This window comes from Erpetoichthys calabaricus, chromosome 16 (assembly GCF_900747795.2).
Source record: "Erpetoichthys calabaricus chromosome 16, fErpCal1.3, whole genome shotgun sequence".
In the NCBI taxonomy this organism is placed as follows: domain Eukaryota; kingdom Metazoa; phylum Chordata; class Cladistia; order Polypteriformes; family Polypteridae; genus Erpetoichthys; species Erpetoichthys calabaricus.
This window is the reverse complement of record NC_041409.2, coordinates 76,877,236-76,899,292: the sequence shown is the minus strand read 5'-3', so window position 1 is coordinate 76,899,292 and position 22,057 is coordinate 76,877,236. Positions and strand designations below refer to the sequence as shown.

The following is a 22,057-nucleotide window of genomic DNA, read 5'->3' as shown; positions in this document are numbered from 1 at the left end:
CCATTGTGTGTGTGTGTCACTCACACACATCACAGAAAAGTCCCACAGTAGGACATATTTAAGAATGCATTTTTGTAAAAGAAAAAAAAAAACTTCATTAACTATGTATTTTTTAACTTATTTAAAAATAATGGAACAATGGATTGTATTACCTCTTATTTTAGATTATGATAAAAACAGAGCTATATCATCTTACATATACTCTTGGTGTGCGTAATTTATGCTTTTTTAAGTTTTATTTTGCTGCTATTGCTGTTTGTACTGACCTACCTTTATAAATTCACTAAGATGTTCTAATTATGAAGAGTTTTACATGTAAACATTAGATTTTCTAGTCTATTTCATGCTAAACTAACTGCTCATGCAAAATCTCATAATGATAACGTTATCAATTAAACAGTCAATTGAAAACTGTGCATATAGTTGAAGGATATACTAATACTGTACTCTCACTCATACACTCAAACACATACAGCACATTTTTCAAATGAAGTTGCGATTTCCTTTTCCCTTTCATCTGCCTTTATAAAAGCATATATATGCTATCCTAACATGAATATAAAAGTGAGTGCTACATGTACTGCATAACTCTTTTGTATTTGAGCAAAGCTATTGGGAACATACAAGGCAGGAAGCTGTTCTGAATTTTGATAAATAAGATGAAAGACAGCCAACACTACACATTTGATGAAAGACATAGGAATAAATAAATCAGTTAATTCTCATCATCTTATCAAGATAGTAAGAAGTAAAATCACACAAGGCAAATTCTTTAGACAACTTAAGAGTGTTCAGCTGACTTTTTTTTGCAGGGCACTTACCACTTAACATCATCATTGTGGCCAGTGTAATGCCTTTGAAGTTGCTCTTCAACGTTGTATAGCACAACAACTGAGGCAATAAAAAATACAGTCTCTCCAGTAGGCAACAGGTATAGATTGGAGCGGCAGTCCCGGCCTCTATATCCATAGCTGGCATTCATGTAAAGGAGAAAGTGGCACTAAGAAACTAATCTAGGGAGTGAGGTTAGATAAAAAGGCAAAATTTAACACTATACGGTATATACATGTATAACAAAATAAGCATGCAATTGCTGCTAATAACCAACTCAGACAGTACACTAGGCACAATATTCTCAGTAGCAGAAGTACAATAACTGTAATTGGCATGCACTTGGGGATAACTAAATTGAACATTCTGCTTTAAATAAGGAGAAACTAAGATTAATTTGGTTTATTTTCCTTTTAACCACAGGGCCAATTTATATTCACTTATCCATATTCTATTTTAGGTTTCTCTACAATAAGATCCAGGAAGGCAAACCCTGCCATCACAGTTAATACTATTAATTTTTCAATGCTTTGGAGAACAGGCGTCTAGACTACAAATATTCAGGTTTTACATAATCTGCAGGTTTTAACTGATTTTCGGTGGAAAATGAAGGCCTCGTGGTAAGTTCTGGAAGGCTTAAACTTCATCCCAAAAATAGATGCAGACCATTCAAGATGTCAACAGGATGTTCATACAGAACATTCTAAGACCAATGCCTCTGGCATCTACAAGAAATGTTTTAGTAGTTAATCCTGAAGGGGATAATTATTTATACGGTTGCATCTAAGAGAACAGAAACCTTGTTTATATTCAATCTGGCAACCAGCGAGCTATCAACAGAATCACTAAAAGTGTCTTCTGATGTTCAATACGCAAGATTATATAGCAAACATTGATTAATAATTGCATAATTACACATTATGTTAAATTCTTAATTGAATATTAATCCCAAAGTTAAAGAGACATGTTAATTTTGTTTAACAGAAACTTGACACTTTTAATAAAAGCTTAAGTGCTTACTGTGTTTTAAATGTTACAAGAATAGAAGGAAATACGCTGTGCACAAATCATTCCTAGACCACCATAAAGGGAAAAAACAGGCAACAAAACAAACAAGTATTCTTCTTAAAAATACTGGCAAGGACTAACTCGAGAACAGCACAATTGGCAATTCAGCTATTTTGAAAAAAAAACTAGTCTGAAGGGAGGAGGGAAGTTTCATATTCCATGTGTGTTCGCCTGTTATAAATGTACTTACTATCTGTTCCCATTGAACAGTCTTGGAAGAAAATGCTAATCCCCAACCCACAGCAATAATGCTTTGTTACAAAAGGATACACCCAATCCAATTTAAGCTTCTTGGATGTCAGTTCTCCTTTGGCCTCCAGATTGTATGATTCCACTTGATCTTTAGGCATGTACATGGTAACGGGGCGGCCACGCAAAAACATTTTCACATACCCTTCTTCTAAAACAAAAAAAATAAATAAAATATCTTCAAATGAGACAGTGTCATTAAAAATAAACATTTAATGAAAAATTGTGCATACTGTATATAAAAATGCAACCGTTTAAAACAGAACAGATATGAAAATTCAGTAAACACCAGAAAATCAAGTCTTTAGTGAAATTTATTGAGTATTTGATTACAAGTTAAGAGCATGCAGCTATTAATATATTAACAAAGCAAGTCATTTTATTTTGTTAATTTACATGGTTAAATACATGATTCATGCTTTAGAAATCAAGACTAATTGCATGCACAGAAAGAAGAAAAAAAAAAGACACAATTCAAGTTAAAAATAAACATATAATACACAGAAATGACATACAGTAAATATATAAATGCAGGAAAAACAGCACAAACAAATCAAGTCACAGATACAGCAGTGTTTACAAATTTGCTAATAATAATAATGAATTTATATAGCACAATTCACCCAATAAATGTAGCTTAAAGTGCTTGAAAAAAAAAAAAAAATACCAATTACTTTAACATTATTATATATATATATATATATATATATATATACACATACACATACACACACACACATGCATATATACATATATGTATATATACACACACACACACATATATGTATATATACACATACATAAAAAGATATACTTGTAAAAGAATTAAAGTATACAGAGTAACTTAAGTTGCTAAAACCATTATCTATTTATTCTACAAACGAGGATGTTATAGAGTCATAAGCTTATTATTTTTATAATAGCTATTGTTGCATGGCAATGGAAGAAGCAGGATTCTGGAAAAAATAAACCTCTGTGGGCTCACTGTCTTCAACATCTTAAGTAAAGTTTTGTTGATGTAGGCCTAATGACCACTCAGTCCATCGTAGACATTCTACATGTACAATTTCCAAGTCCCTATCTGTCAAGATATCACAGAGGTCTGATGAAGTTGCAGTCGCTGAAAAAGTTTAACTCTTCAACCAGCTGGTACACAATCAAATGTGTTATAACAGAAAATAAAACCACAAACTCTCCATTAATCAACACCCTTAATAACAAATCTGAAAATACTGACTGGGAGATCTAATAAGGCCTTTCAAGCTAGGAGACCTAGTCATTTCAATAGAGTTATGAAGCGGTTGGCTGGGGCTTTTGGGCAATGATATTGTGAAAGAAGGTGATCTGCATGCTGTTGGCTTCACTGCAGGATTGTCGGCCATGCTCTCTGATTCAGGGAAAGAGGCAAGATGCGTTGGTTTCATCAGCGCCCCAAGAAATGCAACCTGGCTCTCAGAAGACCCAATCCTTTTTGATTGATGACTCAGAAATATCTGCACAGTTACTAGGTAAAGTGGTAAAGATGGAAGGGAAGGGAAGGGTGAAGGAAGGTACAAGTAGTAACGGCAGTTACAAACAAAAAAAAAAAAAAGGAAAAAAGAAAATTATACATTTGATATTCTGCTCAAAACACGTTTCAAAGATCTTGCACTCCTGCCATTCAGAAAATAACAGCAATTTCTGGCTGTGTATTTTGCCATTTTAATCTCTATTCCAAAAAAACAAGTTACGAAAATAAATATTTAAATAAATGGTATTAATTTCAAAACTTTGTTTCCTTTGGCTTTACTGATACTTTATCTTCTCTTGGACAGAATGAATGGTGTAGAAACTGTGCTAAATGTATTGCCTGCTGCTGGTACATTAGGAGGCTGACATGACATACACAGACAGGCAATTAGTCAACTGGCAACCGAGTGCAACAGTTGTGCCGAAATTGGCACATTAGAAGGTTTAACTGAAATCAATTTTTTTATTGGAAGAAAGAAATAATGGAATAACACACACATTTAATTGGAAACAAATAAAAAAAAAATCATATATACAGCCCTTCTCCACATAATGCTCACTATAACCCACACTGCCCATGAAAGACAGATAGGAACAAAAAGTCAGTTATTGGACCAGTCCTCCACCACCATCAGCTGCAGCTGATGACTTGCCACTACTTATAATGGATAACCTGTTAATCTGGAAAATGGAAAGTTCCGAAAACACTAAATGTAAAAAAAAGACAATTTCAAGAGATCAGGCAGAAAAGAATTAGGAGACTTCCATGCACAGGCAAAACACATTTTTGATGCTTTGGTGTGTAAAGAGAAAAGTTTATGCTTTACAGTATAGGTAAAAGATATACAGTAATGCAGATGCAATAGACAACAAACAAGACAACAAACTATGAGGCAGAAGAGGAATGTTTGAAGATGTGATCTAAGAGAGAGATTTGGGGTCAAAACACCAGAAGGAAGCAACAGGGAAAGAGTCCATGGGCATGTGGATAAAGGTGCCAAGGGCATTAATAGAGCAAAGGTTATATAAAGGGCTGAAGGTGAGTCTCATGGTAAAACATTCCTGGATGTGTTGGTGGTTAAGACTTTTAGAGACAGAAAATTGTTCTTACTTTTAGTCCTGGGCAATGGAGGAGCAGAGAGAAGACTGAGAAACCAGATAGATCAAACAGAGTGGGGACAATAGGACACTTTAGTAAAAACAGCATGAAATGTGCTGACTGATTTCTTGGTGGGAGTTATAGAACAAAACATTTAAGGCTGAAGAGGGTGAGAAAAATACTGAACAGCACATGTCCTTAAAATGATCTCAGCTGAAGGTAGAAAAAGAAAGAAGGGATAGACAACTTTGAATATATTGAATATTAGGAGTCCACAGCTATTAAAAATATCATCCAATGTACTTAGACCTAAATATGGGGAAAAGATGTACTGCAAATACCAACTCTAAGGGACTTATTTAAAAAAAGAAATGGGTGTTTGGGAATTCCATGCATGTCAGTAACCTAAATGCCTCTCAACTTAATAAGTTCTGAGAGGATGACAGATGAAATACTTTACATATTTACACAGGTTCAGTTTCATTTTAAGGGAAGAGAAAGAAAAAAATGGATAGTAAACTAGAAGAAATGCAATTATTCCATACTAAACCCAGATGGGACAATGGAGTGCAATTTAAACCAAAAGCATACTGGATGAAAAGTAAATGTCCAATGATAAATTATCAATCTAGGAATGCCAATCTTGCCATTGAGCAATTTAGTGTCAAATGTTTGAAGGAAGGTCTTCCAGAGCTCCAAAGACAACAGTAAAAAAGACCACTAATCTCTGACCAGAATTCTCGGGGGAGCAGGGGATAATTAATAACTGCCAACCAGGAACACAAAACACAAAGGAAGGGAAGTCTAGGAAATGTTCAAAACAACACAGCAATTGTATATCATTATCTTAAACCAAGGTAGGGATCTCTATACTAGGGATGTGAATTTTAAAAAGTTCAAACACTTACCTGATATAATATTTAAAACAGTTTAGGAAAAAAAAAAAAAAAAAAAAAAAAAAACTTAGTACCCAAGCCCCCCAAATGACAATGCACTTCATGGAGAAAACAACATTTCAGCATTGCCACTTTGTCAAATTGCAAGCTGAATCTATAAATCAAATTGGCATAATTGAATCAAAGTGTGCAATAACAAAGAGACCTCTGACAGACACCGTTAAAATGAATTTTAGAATACTTCTGCACTGGTCGTCCTCATTTTGCGCACTCTGATGCAGCTTTTAGTTAATGGGTATGTTAAACTTGGCAACTGAACTGTTGATCTCATCACTGGACCATGTCGCTTTACGCCAATATCATATTATACAACTAGTGGTCATTGGGTTATGTCATACTTGTCAACTGGAGCTGCTGAACTCATCGCCAGACCACGTCAGCTTTAGCTGATGTCACATTATGCAACTTCTAGTCATTGGGAATGTCAGACTTACCAACTGCTGTTGCTAAACTCATTACCAGACAATGTTAATTTACATTACTGAAAATTGTTGGGCATGCCAAATTTAGTGACTGTTTATATTTCCCTTTTTCTGTGTAACTTTGGCCTAATATGAGTGCTGAAAAATACACATAACAAAAAACAACCACCGACATAAGTATAAAACATTCTAGAACAGTGATTCTCAATCTTGGTCCTAGGGACCCACTGTGACTGAAGGTCTTTTGTTCCAATCAAGTTCTGTTTTTAATTGGACTGCTGGCCCAATGATGTGATCTGTTATTACTCAGTTTGAGAATTTTGGAGTCAATGTAAAAATTATGAAACTAAATATGGTAAATTTTTATTAAAATGTACTAAGCAGTTTTATATATATATATATATTACTTTTTAACAATACTTTCACCTTAATTTTCATTGTTCAATTCCAGGCTTTCTGGTTAATTAATCCATTATTTACTAATTAGTGGATCTGGTGGGTGGCATGGTGGCGCAGTGGGTAGCACTGCTGCCTCGCAGTTAGGAGACCCGGGTTCACTTCCCGGGTCCTCCCTGCATGGAGTTTGCATGTTCTCCCCGTGTCTGCGTGGGTTTCCTCCCACAGTCCAAAGACATGCAGGTTAGGTGCATTGGCAATTCTAAATTGTCCCTAGTGTGTGCTTGGTGTGTGGGTGTGCGCGCCCTGCGGTGGGCTGGTGCCCTGCCCAGGGTTTGTTTCCTGCCTTGCGCCCTGTGTTGGCTGGGACTGGCTCCAGCAGACCCCCCGTGACCCTGTAGATAGGATATAGCGGGTTGGATAATGGATGGATCTGGTGCTAAAGTATATGAAGCCTTTCATTATTCTGTGTTGTTTTCTCAGGTGTCTGGTCTGCTTCTTTTTAATTACCATTATTAGGACACAACAAAAGAAGCAAACTACACAGAAAAAGGTCAAAATAATAGAAAAAAAAGTTAAGCATTTAAAGATATTGAAAAATTAGAAATATTATATAAATGTAATATCATACTATTGTGCTTCTCTGAATTTAGAATAAGAATAAAAAGACCAGCTAATTAAATGACATCAATTATTATCACCGATTGTGAATCTGGTTGGAACAAAAGCCTTCAGCCACAGAGGGTGCCCATGACTGAGTTTGAGAACCCCTGTGTTAGAAGAACAGTGTGATCCATGTGACATTTCAGTATTTAGTAGAATATATCAAAAATAAAAGGAACATTAAATCTCTGGTCTTGTCCGTTGAGGGAGATGGACATCTGAAGCTGAGCTCCGTTAGCAGCGGTGTTATTATTTCTTATTTTCCCAAGGTATCCTGTATTTATCCAACCCGAGGGTTCTATTACAGTATATGTAAGCATATATAAACATGGTCGGCAAGAAAGGGGGTCAGAAAGAAACGGAAAAGAAACCTAAAGTTACATCCAAGCCTAGACAGGCAAGTTCAAGTTCAAGTTCAAGTTCAAGGTACGGCCTATTAGAGAATGACTTGGAACAGACAGGCGAAAGCCCAGACTCCTCTGGACCACGATCCGCTGCATCGTCTTCAGTTGAGAGCGAAAATGGGAGTGAAAGTGCAAGTTATGCAGGTCATGATAGCTCGCCGATTGGAGAAGATCACTTGAAACTGGAAAAGGCCTTGCAGTCCACGCTTTCACCTACTCCTTGCGAGTCGGAAACATCGGCTGTAATAGAGCCCGCCGCTTCACCTACGGTGCATGAAAGCAGAAATGATCTGTCCAAACTGAAGGCGATGATCGCTGAGCTCAAGCAAGAGATAAAGAATGATATAAAGAAAAATAAATAGTATGCCCAAGATAAACGATAGGATAAGTGAGAAGACAAGCGAGAAGACAAGTGAGAAGCTGCGGCAAGATAATAAAGACTCGGAGAAACGCGTATATGATTGCTTTGAGGTGGCCTTTAAATGTATGCTGGAAAAAATTGAGGAGCACATTCAGGAAAATGCATCTAAACTGAGCACATTTGCTGATCAGCTGGAAGATGTTAAGCAGACATTCACGACTCGAATTGAAACAGCCGAAAATCTAGCATCCACCGCTGATGGAAAAGCAACAGCTGCGAATTCCGAATGCAAAAAACTCGAAGACACACTTGCTGCTCTGGAAGATGGATGCAGAAGGAATAATATTAGAATTGAAGGTCCACCTGAGAATCGCGAAAGTCCAAACCCAGTGAAATTCGTAGATGAACTATTCTCCAAAATAATTGGAGAGGACTTTAAATCAGACACCGAGATAGCTACAGCTTCTCGCATACAGGGATCGAACAACTCTAAGCATAGGACTTTTATTGTGCGCTTCGAGAAGTTACAATCTAAATTAAATGTAATGTCACTTCTCAGACAGAAACAAGAGATTATGTTTGAAAATAACCTAATTCATATTTTTCCTGACTTCTCACCCTCAACAGCTGCTAAGTGTGCCTCTTTTTATAATATTAAACAGTGCTTACGAAAAGCCAATATCAGATACAGCCTCTTGTATCCTGCCAAACTGAAAGTGGAGATTCAAGGAAAACATTACATATTTACCAGTAGAGAGGAAACAGAAAAAGAGTTAAGAAAGCTGATCCTGACACTTTCCTGAAAGTAGACCGTGAGTTGCACCCTGTCATGGCATCGTAAAGAAGATATCACTGGCTGTCTGATCCGCTTGCAATGACACTGGTACTGTAATTATACATCTTTTTCCTTTCTCGGTCACTATCTGTTTTTATTTTAAATTACAATTATACACGTTTATGTATGTACTAGACAAAGAGCCCGTTTCGACAATGTAAGATGAAACGGGCATGAGTTTGTGTCAGCAGTGTATGAAGAACAAATGATAAGTAACGAAGAAGTTGTTTTGTAATGATTGTAGTCCACTTTACTCTTTACTGTACAGGCTTGTACTGTTAGTTGATGAATTTTTCAGGCCTATAGTATAATATTGAATGATGAATGTTCCAGTACAATATGGAATAGTAATAAGTATAAGCACCATAAACCTGATATAGGTGTATTGAATGAATGCGTAACTGAATCAGAATGCGTAATTAGACCTCGAGGTGTAGTCGAAATCGCCTTTCAGGCCTCTAGAGCTTTAATTGAAGTCGCCTTTCTTTTCGAATTTTTGCAGCCGTAAATCCGCCGCCTGCCGCGATGTTGGGGTTGGATGTCGGTCTCGTAAGGTTTTTCAGGCAGCTGCGCAGAAGGCGACTGCGCATTCGGCTTCGGACGTGCGCAGAAGGCGACTGCGCATTCAGCTTCGGACAGATGTGAATGAGTGAGTGAGGAGGCAGGCGAATTATGTATTAAGATGTGTGGAAGAAATTAAATTAGTAACCCTTTTCTTTTTTTTTTTTACTATTCTAAAGGAGACTGTTTAACACCATTCCCTGGGGTTACTATCTTAACATTTCAAGAATGTTGAAGATTTTCTTTTTTTTTTTTTGTTATGCTTATACCATTTAGACTGTATTGGCAATAGATATCTCTATTTTAATTCATATACACCACTGCTGGGGGCTTGTTTTGTTTTGGATGTGCTCTGTCTCTAGGTATGTCAGAGGACTGGGACATTGCGAAGTGTGGTTCAGCCTCACGTCTCACGTGGGGAGGCAAAGCGGGGGGGAGGGGGGTGCGGGAACCAGGGAGGGGGAGAAAGAGAGCAAGCTATCTCTAATCTATTCTTTTAATCCTTATAATTATAATCACCAACGTAACAACAGACTGCATGGCAATAACTCCTGGGAAAATTTGAAATTAAGGTCATTGCTGTCTTACTTTTGGTTAAGACTACAAAATGACATCAAAAATTCAGAATTAATGTCTCCAAGACGGGACAGTTAATTTTGTGAGCTGGAATGTTAAAGGACTGAATCACAAATTAAAAAGATAGAAAGTATTCTCTCACCTAACAGGTCTAAACGCTAAAATAGTATTTTTACAGGAGACCTACTTATTAAGCTAAGATCAGTTCTGGCTGCAAAAAGACTGGACTGGCCAAATGTTCCATTCCAGCTTTACAAAAAAAAAAATAGAGGTGTGGGAATTCTCATACATAAAAACAGTCTCATTTGTAGTATCAGATGTTGTATCTGATCCTGAAGGGAGATACATCATTGTTATGGGTAATTCATTTAATTGTAAAGTGATTTTGATAAATGTTTATGCACCCAATGTGGACGATAGGGAATTCATCCAAAATGTATTTGCATCCATTCTCAATGTGAACACTCATAAAATTATAATGGCTGGGGATTTTAATTGTGTTTTAAATCCAGACCTAGATAGGTCTCCTGCCACAGGAGCAATGACATCTAAAACTGCAAAGACAATTACACAGTTTGTAACTGACCACAACTTATCAGACCCCTGGAGATTTCTAAACCCAAATTCAAGAACATATTCCTTCTACTCACCAGTGAATCACTGCTACTCAAGAACTGATTATTTTTTTGTAGATAACCATTTCATGCCTACGATTAAATCCTGTAAGTACGACGCTATTGTTATTTCCGACCATGTCCCTCTGATCCTGGAGATAAAATCATTATGCTCCACATACTCATCTCGCAGATGGCATCTTAACCCTCTTTGATTAGCAGACGAGAACTTTACAGAATTTATATCAATACAAATCAGTTTTTTTCTAGAGACAAATGTATCCTCAGAGGTCTCTGCAGGAATACTCTGAGGAAACCCTGAAGGCCTTCTTAAGAGGACAGATAATCTCATATCTTTCCCAAAGAAATAAATTGGAAATCAAGCAGGTATCAAAGCTAACCAACGAAATTACTACAGTAGAATAGATGAAGAACACGCCAGGTGTCCAAGTGAGGCTCTTCATAGGAAAAGGCAGGCTCTGCATTCAGAGCTCAACCTCTTAACAACTAAAGAAACTGAACAACTCATTTTTAAATCAAGACATCATTACTATGAACATGGAGAGAAAGCTAATAAGCTTTTAGCTCAACAAATCCACAAGCAAGAAGTTCGCAATGCAATCCCAGCAATTACCAACACAAACGGAGACATAATCATTGACCATTAAATATAATGCACATATTTAGAGACTACTATAAATCCTTATATTCTACTGAGTTTAAAGAAGACAACACACAATCTAATGCATTTCTGGATACATTACAGATACCACAAATAGATACTCTTAGTGCAGAGGAATTGGATAAACCTCTGGCGCTACCAGAATTATTAGATACTACAAAGTCACTTCAGAATGGGAAAGCAGCAGGCCCCGATAACTACCCTGCCGAATTTTATAAGAAGTTCTCCACTCAGCTAGCTCCCCTCCTATTAGCAACATTCACAGAAGCTAGAGACAATAAAATTCTACCTCAAACTTTTCGTCAATCATTAATCACCATCTTTCCTAAACAAAATAAGGACGTATTACAATGTGCATCATACAGACCAATTTCACTTCTGAATAATGATGTTAATGATGAGATACTCTCCAAAGTCCTAGCTAGAAGGATGGAGAAAGTGCTGCCTTCAGTAATATCACAAGATCAAACTGGATTTATTAAAGGACGACATTTAGCGTTCAATCTTCGACGCCTGTTTAATGTAATATAGTCACCCGCAAAGTCAAACATCCCAGAGATTTTAATATCCTTGGATGCAGAAAAAGCATTTGATATGATTGGAGAAATTTGGGTTTGGCCCGAACATTTGTGCATGGATCAAACTACTATATACCAATCCAGAAGCTTCAATTTGTATTAACAACATTAATTCAGACTACTTTAAACTAGAACGTGGTACCAGACAAGGATGCCCCTTGTCACCGCTACTTTTTGCAATCGCCATTGAGCCACTGGCAATTCACTTTCGAAATGCTTATGAGATAAAGGGGATTATCAGAGAAGGACTTGAACAGAAAATTTCTCTATATGCAGACGATATGGTACTGTATATATCAGACCCACAAAACACTGTGCCTACAGTCCTAACAGCATTAACAGAATTTCAAAAGATGTCTGGTCTAAGAATTAATTTGACTAAAAGTGTGCTCTTTCCTGTGAATTCTCAAGCACACAATATTGGATTGGACAACTTCCCTTTTATCATTGCAGATCAGTTCAAATATCTAGGAGTAAACATTACAAGTAAACATAAAGCTGTTTATCAACAAAATTTTGCTGTCTGTATGGAAAAAATCAAGCAAGACTTTCATAGATGGTCAACCCTTCATCTCACTTTAGCTGGAAGAATTAACATTGTTAAGATGAATTATCCTCCCTAAGCTTCTATTTTTATTTCAAAATATTCCAATATACATCAATAAATCGTTCTTTAAGAAATTAGATTCAACCATAACCACATTTATTTGGAATTCAAAACATCCACATATCCAAAGAGCGACCCTACAAAGGCCAAAGGCAGAAAGTGGCATGGCTCTACCTAACTTTCAGTTTTACTACTGGGCAGCAAACATACAACATATTAAGACCTGGGGCCTCATGTATAACGCCGTACGTAGAACTCACACTATAACATGGCGTAAGCACAAAAGCAGGAATGTGCGTATGCACAGAAAAATCCAGATGCAGTGAATCTGTACATACGCATACAATGGGACAATGGGAAAATATATAAGAATTTCAGCGAATACCAAGTGGAGGCAAAGGAAAAACGTACTATTTGTTGGTTTAAACAGTGGTATAATCAACAAAAGGAAGTTGATCGAGTGACAGAGTGTCGGAGAAACTCAAAAGCTCAACTTCACAAAGTCGCACAGTGCCCAAAATAAAAAAGAAATCACATATCAAAGTCGCCGTGAAAAGGCAAGTCGTAGTCCACCGTCCGAGTGTCATATGAAAGCTTATTAGGGTACAGACAAAAAAAATAGGCACACAGTGGGAAAAAAGCACGAAATGTCAACTTTAATCTCGAAATTTCCACTTTAATCATGTAGTTTATTTTGCCATTAAAGTAGATCATAAACTTCATCTTAAAATCGTTTAATTTACTAGTTTCTCAAATCCCACTGTAACAAAGTAGGACGTTAAATGCTTTGTTCTGTATTTGATCTTCTTTGTGCTCTGTGTGTGAATCACTACCTGCTTCTTAAACGGGCTTTCTTTTTCTCTGACAGGACACAGAATCCATTACATTCGTGATATTACAGCTCTTTGAATAATTAAAATACTGAGATGTATACGTGATATCTTTTTCATGATGATAGGAATGAAAGCATGTTATTAAACATGGGAACACGGTGGCGCAGTGCTTGTTCATATCTCACGCAAGAGGCTTGTTGCGCCATGCGCAACCTTCAATGAAATAATTTATCACAGCAGTACTGTTTCTTTCAAACGTACTAACCTCCAATTCCTGTCCTTACTTTTCTTTCTCCAAATACCCAATCGCCACACAATCAGCTATGTAATAGACGTGAAGCTATTTGTAAGCTTAGAATGCAGATTCTTCAAAACTTTTAACGAACATTGAAATATCTTCGTAGTACATGTTTAATTATTCTATCCGTCTATCTTTCCAGTGTCGCGTCAGCGCAAGAATACAACGAAATGCAGGAACAATCCCTGAACTAGCTAGCGCTGCGGCACCGTGTCCTCACATGTTTAATTATTAACAATACAGATTATTTAAATGAAGTTAAAGTTTTATCTGTATAATATAATCAACATATTTTGCTGCATTTCATCTTAAAAATGAATACCGTCATCATATGTAAATACGCGCTTTATAAAGTGGCGCAGGTTGTGCAATATTATAACTGTAGTGCAAGTTTACAGTGAGGTAATTGTACTTATAAGTAAACAGTTCTAAAAGGAGCCCTTGATGGACTGACTGAGTGCGTTTAGAGTTCTTGGGATGAAACTTTTTCTAAACCGCGAAGTACGTACTGGGAAGTCTCTAAAGCGTTTTGTCGTGGCTGAGGCAGCGGGTGCTTCATGCTGTGTACCGATAATTCTCTTTCCGATCAGCTGCTGCTGTGATTCCCCACTCAGACACAGTGATATAAATACTCCGAGTGGTGCAGTGAGAGTAATATGGAAAAAGATGATCTGCCGTGGCAACCCTTAACGGGAGCAGCTGAAAGAAGAAGAAGATGCAGTGAGAGTTACAACGCTAAAGCAGTTATGGTATTTGGAATACTATGGCTATTCCCTGGACCATTATATTGCTGCAGGTTAATTACAATCAGATGCATTACACTAATAAACAATATGCAGTTAGTTTCAGTGTATTTATAAAGCCGCATCAGGAATGTGGATCTAAGAAAGAAAGCGTGATCACACAGGAACAGTAGCACTGCTTTGACGCTGGGTGCCGCCAGTCTGCAAAACCGAGCGGAGAAATTGCGTACGCCAAGGTATGAGGTACCGTGGAAATGTGCGTGGCTTTACACCAAGTTTAGGTTTTACACATCACGATTTGAGGGTGGAAACATTCGTACGCAACATTTCTTATCGTACGCACCGTTTATACATGAGGCCCCTGGACATTGAAACAAATAATTGAACATATGCAGGTTTGGTCTGCAATAGAAATAGAATCCTTCAGTTCATCTTTATATTCCTTGCTTTGCGTCCCAATAAATGCAAATTATTGCTAATACATTAATAACCCAATAGTGCCTCACTCACTCAGAATATAGAACCAATGTAGAAAGCATTTTAAGATAGAGAATCTTTTATCGGTGGCACCTGTGCATGTGAACCACCTTTTTCAACCCTCGCAAACATATGCAGTTTTTAATGTCTGGAAAACATTTGGGATTAAATCACTTAGAGATCTGTACATAGACAACGTCTTTGCATCCTACAAACAATTACATTCTAAATTTAACTTTCCAGTAACAAATTTCTTTCACTATTTTCAAATTAGAAACTTTGTTAAACAGCACCTGCCCAATTTTCCTCATCTCCCACCTCCCTCTATACTGGAAAATATATTCCTCAGTTTCAAGGACTTAGACAGCATCTCCGCAATATATAAAACCATTTTACAGTCCTTCCCTTTCAAAGAGCCAAGAGGACAATGGGAAAAGGATCTCTCCATCAACATATCAGAAAAGGAGTGGAAGGTAGCAATGCAGAGAATTCACTTGAGCTCCATATGTGCAAAGCATACAATTATTCAACTAAAAATTATATATCGAGCACATCTGTCTAGCTTAAAATTGTTCAAAATGTTTCCAGGGCAAGATCCAACCTGCGAACGCTGCAATCAAGTTCCAGCCTCACTGGGTCACATGTTTTGGGCCTGCACCAAATTAACATCATTTTGGACCGAGATTTTTAAATGCCTTTCAGACAGCCTTTGTATCACAATCCCTCCTAATCCACTAACAACTGTGTTTAGTGTTCTTACAGAGGGGCTTAAAGTGGAGAAGGACAAACAAACTGTAATTGCCTTTACTATACTATTGGCACATAGACTTATCTTGCTCAACTGGAAGAATCCTAACTCTCCCCTTTTTAGTCAGTGGATAACTGATGGAAAAAATAAAATTCTCACTTAGAGGATCTGTGCAGAAATTTTTCAAAACCTGGCAGGATCTAATCAATAACATTTTAGAATAAGCTTTTAAAGCACCGAGGAAGCAGATTCTCTCCCTATTCTCTATTTTTTTCTTTTTCTTTTCCATTTATCTATATTCACTTATTAATTTATCTATCTGCTTATTTTTACTAGGCTTAAGTTTTATTATGCTGCTCATGCTCTCTTTCTCAGGGGTGGGGGTTGATTTGTTTTCAATCCTATCCTTGTAAAATTGATCTATTTGTATAGAATGCTGTGTGATTTCAATAAAATCAATAATTTTTTTTTTTTTTAATTTAAATAAATAAATCTGAATAATTTAAGTTGCTGCAATTTGACATTAGTAAGTCAGGTTTCCTGTAAACAGATATATACTTCCGAATATTTTATATAAAACATTTTACAAATATCTTGGATTTTAACATCTCAACTCAGTATCAAAGTACTGAATGTTATCAGATTGGATGAGGGAACAGTGGTTTATTAGTAAGAAGAGCAGATTTGTGTTCTGCCAGTGGAGGAAAAGGGATTTTTTTCACTGACCAGGAGATGGGCGAGAAACATCAGAGACAAGAACTAGCAGTGTTCATTACCAGAATCATTATCTAGTTTCACCAAAGCCCAAAACACTAACCAAAACTCAATTCAAAGTAAAATGCTGTTATGTGGTGTAAAAGTGTCCAGGAAAGGCATTTTAACCTTTGAGGTTCTTTCTATGTTGGTACACAAGTTACTGGAAATGATTAAACTGTTAGACTTGATTGACACAAACGCTCTTAAAAACGTACCTATTCAACATTTACTCAGCACAGATAAGCTCCAATATAAAAGCAAGCATTTCTCAACATTGGCCTAGGCTAACTACTAGGTATCAAGGTAAGGTATAAGGTATCAACTTCAATACCTTACCGAGGGCTAAAAGTCACTCCACTCACAAGGAGTCCTTACTGGGATTTGCTTATGCATTGATCCATCTTGTGATCAACACATGGAAATCTATTTCGAAGCCTTCTGTTACCATTCTTAAATAACCCACATTAACTCTACCTAGTAATTGTACAGGTCAGAATCTGAACTCTGGAGCCATTAAGCATTAAGTAATCTTACCCACAGTAGTTACATTGCACACCTTTCAGTATTACCCAACTGTTAGACCAAATCACAAATTACTGGAGCCTGCTTCTTTCACCACTGGGTTGCAGAGAGCTGCAGGCTATCCTAAAACATCAGGTATAAGGCAAGCACCAATCCTAAACTTGGTGTACCGGTAATCTTATATACATATGTAGTCTCACTCATAGCATACAAATGTAAAATTCACGAATAAAAGTAACAAGCATACTTTGAATACTCTAAGTTTAGAAATCCATATATTGTTGCATACATGGATAATGTGTAGACTCTTGAGACTACAACCCTTCCAGGAACTGAATCTATATATCCATGTATGTGGGTGAGTGTGTGGATGAATGTCCCATGCAATGGCATGAGAATCATTCAAGGAGGTTTAATTCTTTATGCCTCACTGTCACTTTATGATTGGCTCTGCATCCCAGTGATGCTGTAAAGACTAAATCACTTCATGCAGAAGTCACAAAATAGCACAGTATTTCAAATACGTGTCCAATTCCCAGCCAAGTCGCTGCCTGTATGGAGATTACATGCTGTCCTAGCTTTATAGTTTTAATTTTGTCTGGAAATTTATTATTCCCAGTTTCTGATGACTTATTTTAATTGTCATGTATCCTTAAATTACATTCTTTTATGTTATGAGGTTTATGATGGTAGGCTAATTTGCTTTATAATATTTACACTAAATCTTCACAAATGTGCATGCGTGTGTAAAGAACTACCACATTTTGCAATACTGTTCATATTGGTGCATTGCAAAATGATGTCCAAAACCATCAAATATTACACTTTACAATAACAAATCTGCAATCAGTACCCAAAGTGAATACCCACCAAATAATCTTAGAGTCCTCAAATTCTTATTGATTAATAAAAGATGCCTCAACGTTGTGATATTTCACATAAATGCAGTTAAGTTAGATAATCCTCCTAATATCCAGTACTGTGTTGGTAAAGTAGAAACCAGAAACCAAGGGCTATGTCATGTACTAGCAACTCTAAGTTAATTAAGCACTCTAAGTTATTTAAGCAAGAGCAGTAATCTTGTACATTCTCATCACTGTTCTGGAGATTATTTATACTTTAAAACAGGAATTAACCAGGAAAGCAATTTAAGATAAATACCACATACTTTGACATACCCATGTGCATTTCATCAAGTAATGTTTTTTTAATTACTTGATTTATACAGGAACATCAATTAAAATCAAGATTTTATTTACAATGGAACACTGTGTGATAAGGGAGGGTATGGTAAGTGCATCGAGGAACCAAGTTGGAGTCAACTGTTTGCTGATATATATATATTTATATACACCCCCCCAGCCGGGTGCCACAATATGTATATGTATATGACGCCCAGGAAGACCAGAGGAGGGCTTGTGCCTCCTCCAGACCAGGAGGGGGCGACCACCCTTGTTCCTTTGGGGGCCATGGGTACCGAGCTGGGAAGCTCAACCCTGTAGGGGCCGTGGTCGCCGCCAGGGGGCACCCCCATGCCTGGAGAGCCCTGGACCCCAACACTTCCGCCACACCAGGAAGTGCTGGGGGGGAAGACGAGTGGGAACACCCGGAGTGCTTCCGGGTACGCAGCTGGCACTTCCGCCACACTGGGCAGTGCCAGTGGGAGACTGCCGGGAAGCACCTGGAGCACATCTGGTATATATAAAAGGGGCCGCCTCCCTTCACAGAGTGGTTAGAGTCGGGTGGAAGAGGACAAGGTCTGTGAAGAGAGAGAGAGAAGGAGGCGGTCTGAGGAAAGGCATACTGTGGTGTTGGCCTGGACTGGGGTGACTGGTGCTGTGGCACTGGGGTTTGTGCAACTTTAAGACTTGTAAACATTGTAAATAAACGTGTGTTGGGTGACTTTAACATGATGTCCGTCTGTCTGTGTCCGGGGCTCGTTCCACAATATATTATATATATATATATATATATATATATATATATATATATATATATATATATATATATATATATATATATATATATATATACACACACACACACACAAGTGTGTGTGCGTGCGAGTGTATAAACACTGCTTAAAATATACTGTTTAATTTTAGGCTAACTGTACCTGTCATCTGATAATGCTTAACCAGTTATGATGCATTATCTAAGAGTACAATCATACAACAGTGATATTAAAAGTAACTTATAAGAAATCTGTTAAATTTACTAACTTTATATATTATTTTTTGAAACACACAACACCACTCAAAACTGTAGACTGTAAATACAAAATGTAATCATTTTTGATTAATAGAAAAATACACAGAGAAGTGTACTTAATCCAACACTATCAATATGATATGTTATTACAAACCTGGTAAGACAAAACAGTCTCAGTTACTTTATTTTGTTCAAAGTGTGAAATCCCATATTACTTGTTTACATTATTTGCCAAAAATAGTTAAGAATTTAGCAATACAGTAAAATGCATGTTTAGGTTAGAATGGGGAGGGACAAATAACCAGCAAAGGTATAAAACAAGGCTAAATGTAGCAACTACTTCACAATGCATTAACACCAACTAGCATGCTAAACTGGTACAAGATAAAATGTGTGCAGAGACGATGATGGGAAATTCCTTTGCAAACACTATTAGTCAAATGCCGACTTCAGCTCTCTTCACATCCAAAAATGAAATTCAGTCAATTATTTTTAAAGCTGTTTTTATCAGCGACTACAGTAACTGTGTTACTATGATAAATCTGACCCATTTTCATTAAAACCAAAAGCACCTACCAGACTGGTAGGGTCATTTTTTGAACATTTTGGAATGAGATCAGTGTCCCATATTCACTTAGAAATGATAAAAGTGTCTGAAAGCTTTCTGCCACCTGGTTATATCCCCATCACTTATACAGGCAAAGCTTCTGAACACTTTTTCTTTATATATATATAAACACAGTTTTTATAAAAGATATTATAACAGATTGCCATATTAAAATTTAAGGATTAATGGGACAGATGTAATGTAATGAATGTTCAGAGAGCTACACTGGTTGAGAAACAAAGCCTACCTTTGCAATGAGTCACTCGACGTTTCCCTTGAATGTGACAGAAACAGAGACAGACAAATGGACTAGTTGATGACAGAAAAGGACAGCTAATTCCAAAGTTTAAAAATCTCCCTTTTAAGCAATTTCTCACCACTTTAATGTTGCTTGCCTGTGCACTATTTACAAATCCAATACATCTGTAAGTGCCGTGCCCAAATGTCTGGAATGCAATTTAATGTCAAATGACCAATGTAAAAAGACTGCTGTCTATATTATACCAAGTACTACAAAAAAAAATGATGTACAAAAAATACACATGAATTGGATTTCCTTGAAAGATAATTGGTAAGTTCTCTTAACACAAGAATTTTAAATCAAATGATTATTAAATATTAGTTTGAATTATTATTTTATATTTTGATATGTACTAGCAATAATGGATGCTCACTGATTTTGTTAATTGATTGTTGCACTAATCACAGAAGCTTTTGACTGCTGTTTGTGTCATCCCTGCTCTGTAAACAGAGCACAACTGAAGATTGATTTTAATTTAATACGCCATGCAACATCTCATGTCAAAGTTAGGCAGAATGTGCAGATTTTCACTAAAACAGGAGATACATGACTAGTCAGTCCTGGAAGCAGTGATGATGAACAAGTAATTCAGCCTACCTAAAACTAAATGAACTAAGAATTCTAATAGAGCATGTAAACATCCATAGCATGACTAGAAATTTAAAGGTTCACTAAAGGAAGGTAATATAATAGTTTTGTGCATTCAAAAGTAACAATTATTTCCACACTGCTAATAAAATATATTGTGTTTTATTCAATTATAAATTTCAGACATGAATATATAAAATTACCTCAGAAAATGTGAAAGAAAAGTAGTTAAATGTATTCATTATTTCATGGACCCACTTATTGTAATAGGGTCAGAGGGAGCACATTTGTCAAATATGTGAAACATATTGCTATAAAAATCAATCATTTGCAGCCAAATAATAATTAATCTCTGGTTTCCTTTAATTTCAGAAAGAAGATCCGTGAAGCTCCCTGTAATGATTAAAAATAGATGGTAAACCAAGTATAGATAGGAGGTGTAGATAAGCAGTTAATAAAATGGCCTATGTAGCTAAAATGTGTCTTCTCCTGTTTAACAGTCACATGCATTTTTTTTAAATAACATATTAGGATGTAAGCCTGTTCTCTATAATGTTCAAGGAATGTTACTAACTTGAGTTCATCTATATGGCTCCTATTGCTTTTACAGATGACATTTAATTTTGATTTATATTAAATTCACAGAGAGAAAGACAGAGAGAACAGATTAGCTCCAGTAGCATGAGCAAGAGCCCACAGTGGAACTCATTCATTTAAGTTGTAATCTGAATAGCTGCCATGTATAAGAGACTAACGATATTGCAAAGAACACCCTCAGGTTAATACTGAAGATACATTCTCTGCTCTGCTGAACAAACCCTCATTTATTCCAGCGTAGTTTTATACAGTTCAATTTGTCATATTCAATCATACAAATGAATAAAACATCTCCAACAAACTACCTACTGCAAGACGTTCTACAGTCATATGCTGATTCAACAAACAATACCAAACAACAATGAAGTGTACAAAAATACATTTAAGCAAACTGGGGTAGTATATTACATGTCTGTTACTCCAAATTCAACAGCAAACAATTAGCAACTATAAAATGCAATTAAATTTAAAAACTCTAAAACCAGAACCATACACACATTTTTAGACTTATGGTATGAATGCATACAGTACATGTACAGTACATGTGACATTTAAAATTGTATGAATGTAATTTTGGTGTACTAGATACACATTTAAAAATAGACTATTTGTAAATAAATACATTGTTTGATTTAAATGGAGCCTTTCTCAGGTTTTATTTAAACATTGCAAAAGGCATGAGGGTCAGTACATCATACTCTATGTATGCTAGTTTCAATTTGCATGCTTCCCAAAATGTGAAAAAAAACAAAAAAAAACCTAATAAATATGAATTGATGACTCAGTGGAGAAGGCTTTGATAGATTTGTTTACAAATGCTGAAGTAAAAGAAGAAGCCTATTAATTCTTCTGTCATCAAGATTAACATTGTGTAAACAGACAATGAGCCAATGTGAACTGTTGAAACACAAACTTAAGGTTATACAAGTTCTTACTTGTGAAGGGTACCGTGCAATGTTTGTCAC

At 36.4% G+C, this 22,057-nt stretch overlaps 1 protein-coding gene across 9 annotated transcripts in view; it reads right to left on the bottom strand.

Annotated features, from left to right (window-relative positions):
* Nucleotides 1-22,057, bottom strand: part of eml1 (EMAP like 1) — a 231,870-nt gene that overhangs the window by 55,318 nt on the left and 154,495 nt on the right. For all 9 annotated transcript variants that reach the window (XM_028822316.2, XM_051919897.1, XM_051919893.1 and 6 more), the window contains 2 exons: nucleotides 2,170-2,299; nucleotides 822-971 (listed from right to left, as the gene is read on the bottom strand). In XM_028822316.2, coding sequence (XP_028678149.1) covers nucleotides 822-971; nucleotides 2,170-2,299 — 280 coding nt within the window. The remainder of the gene's footprint in view (nucleotides 1-821; nucleotides 972-2,169; nucleotides 2,300-22,057) is intronic.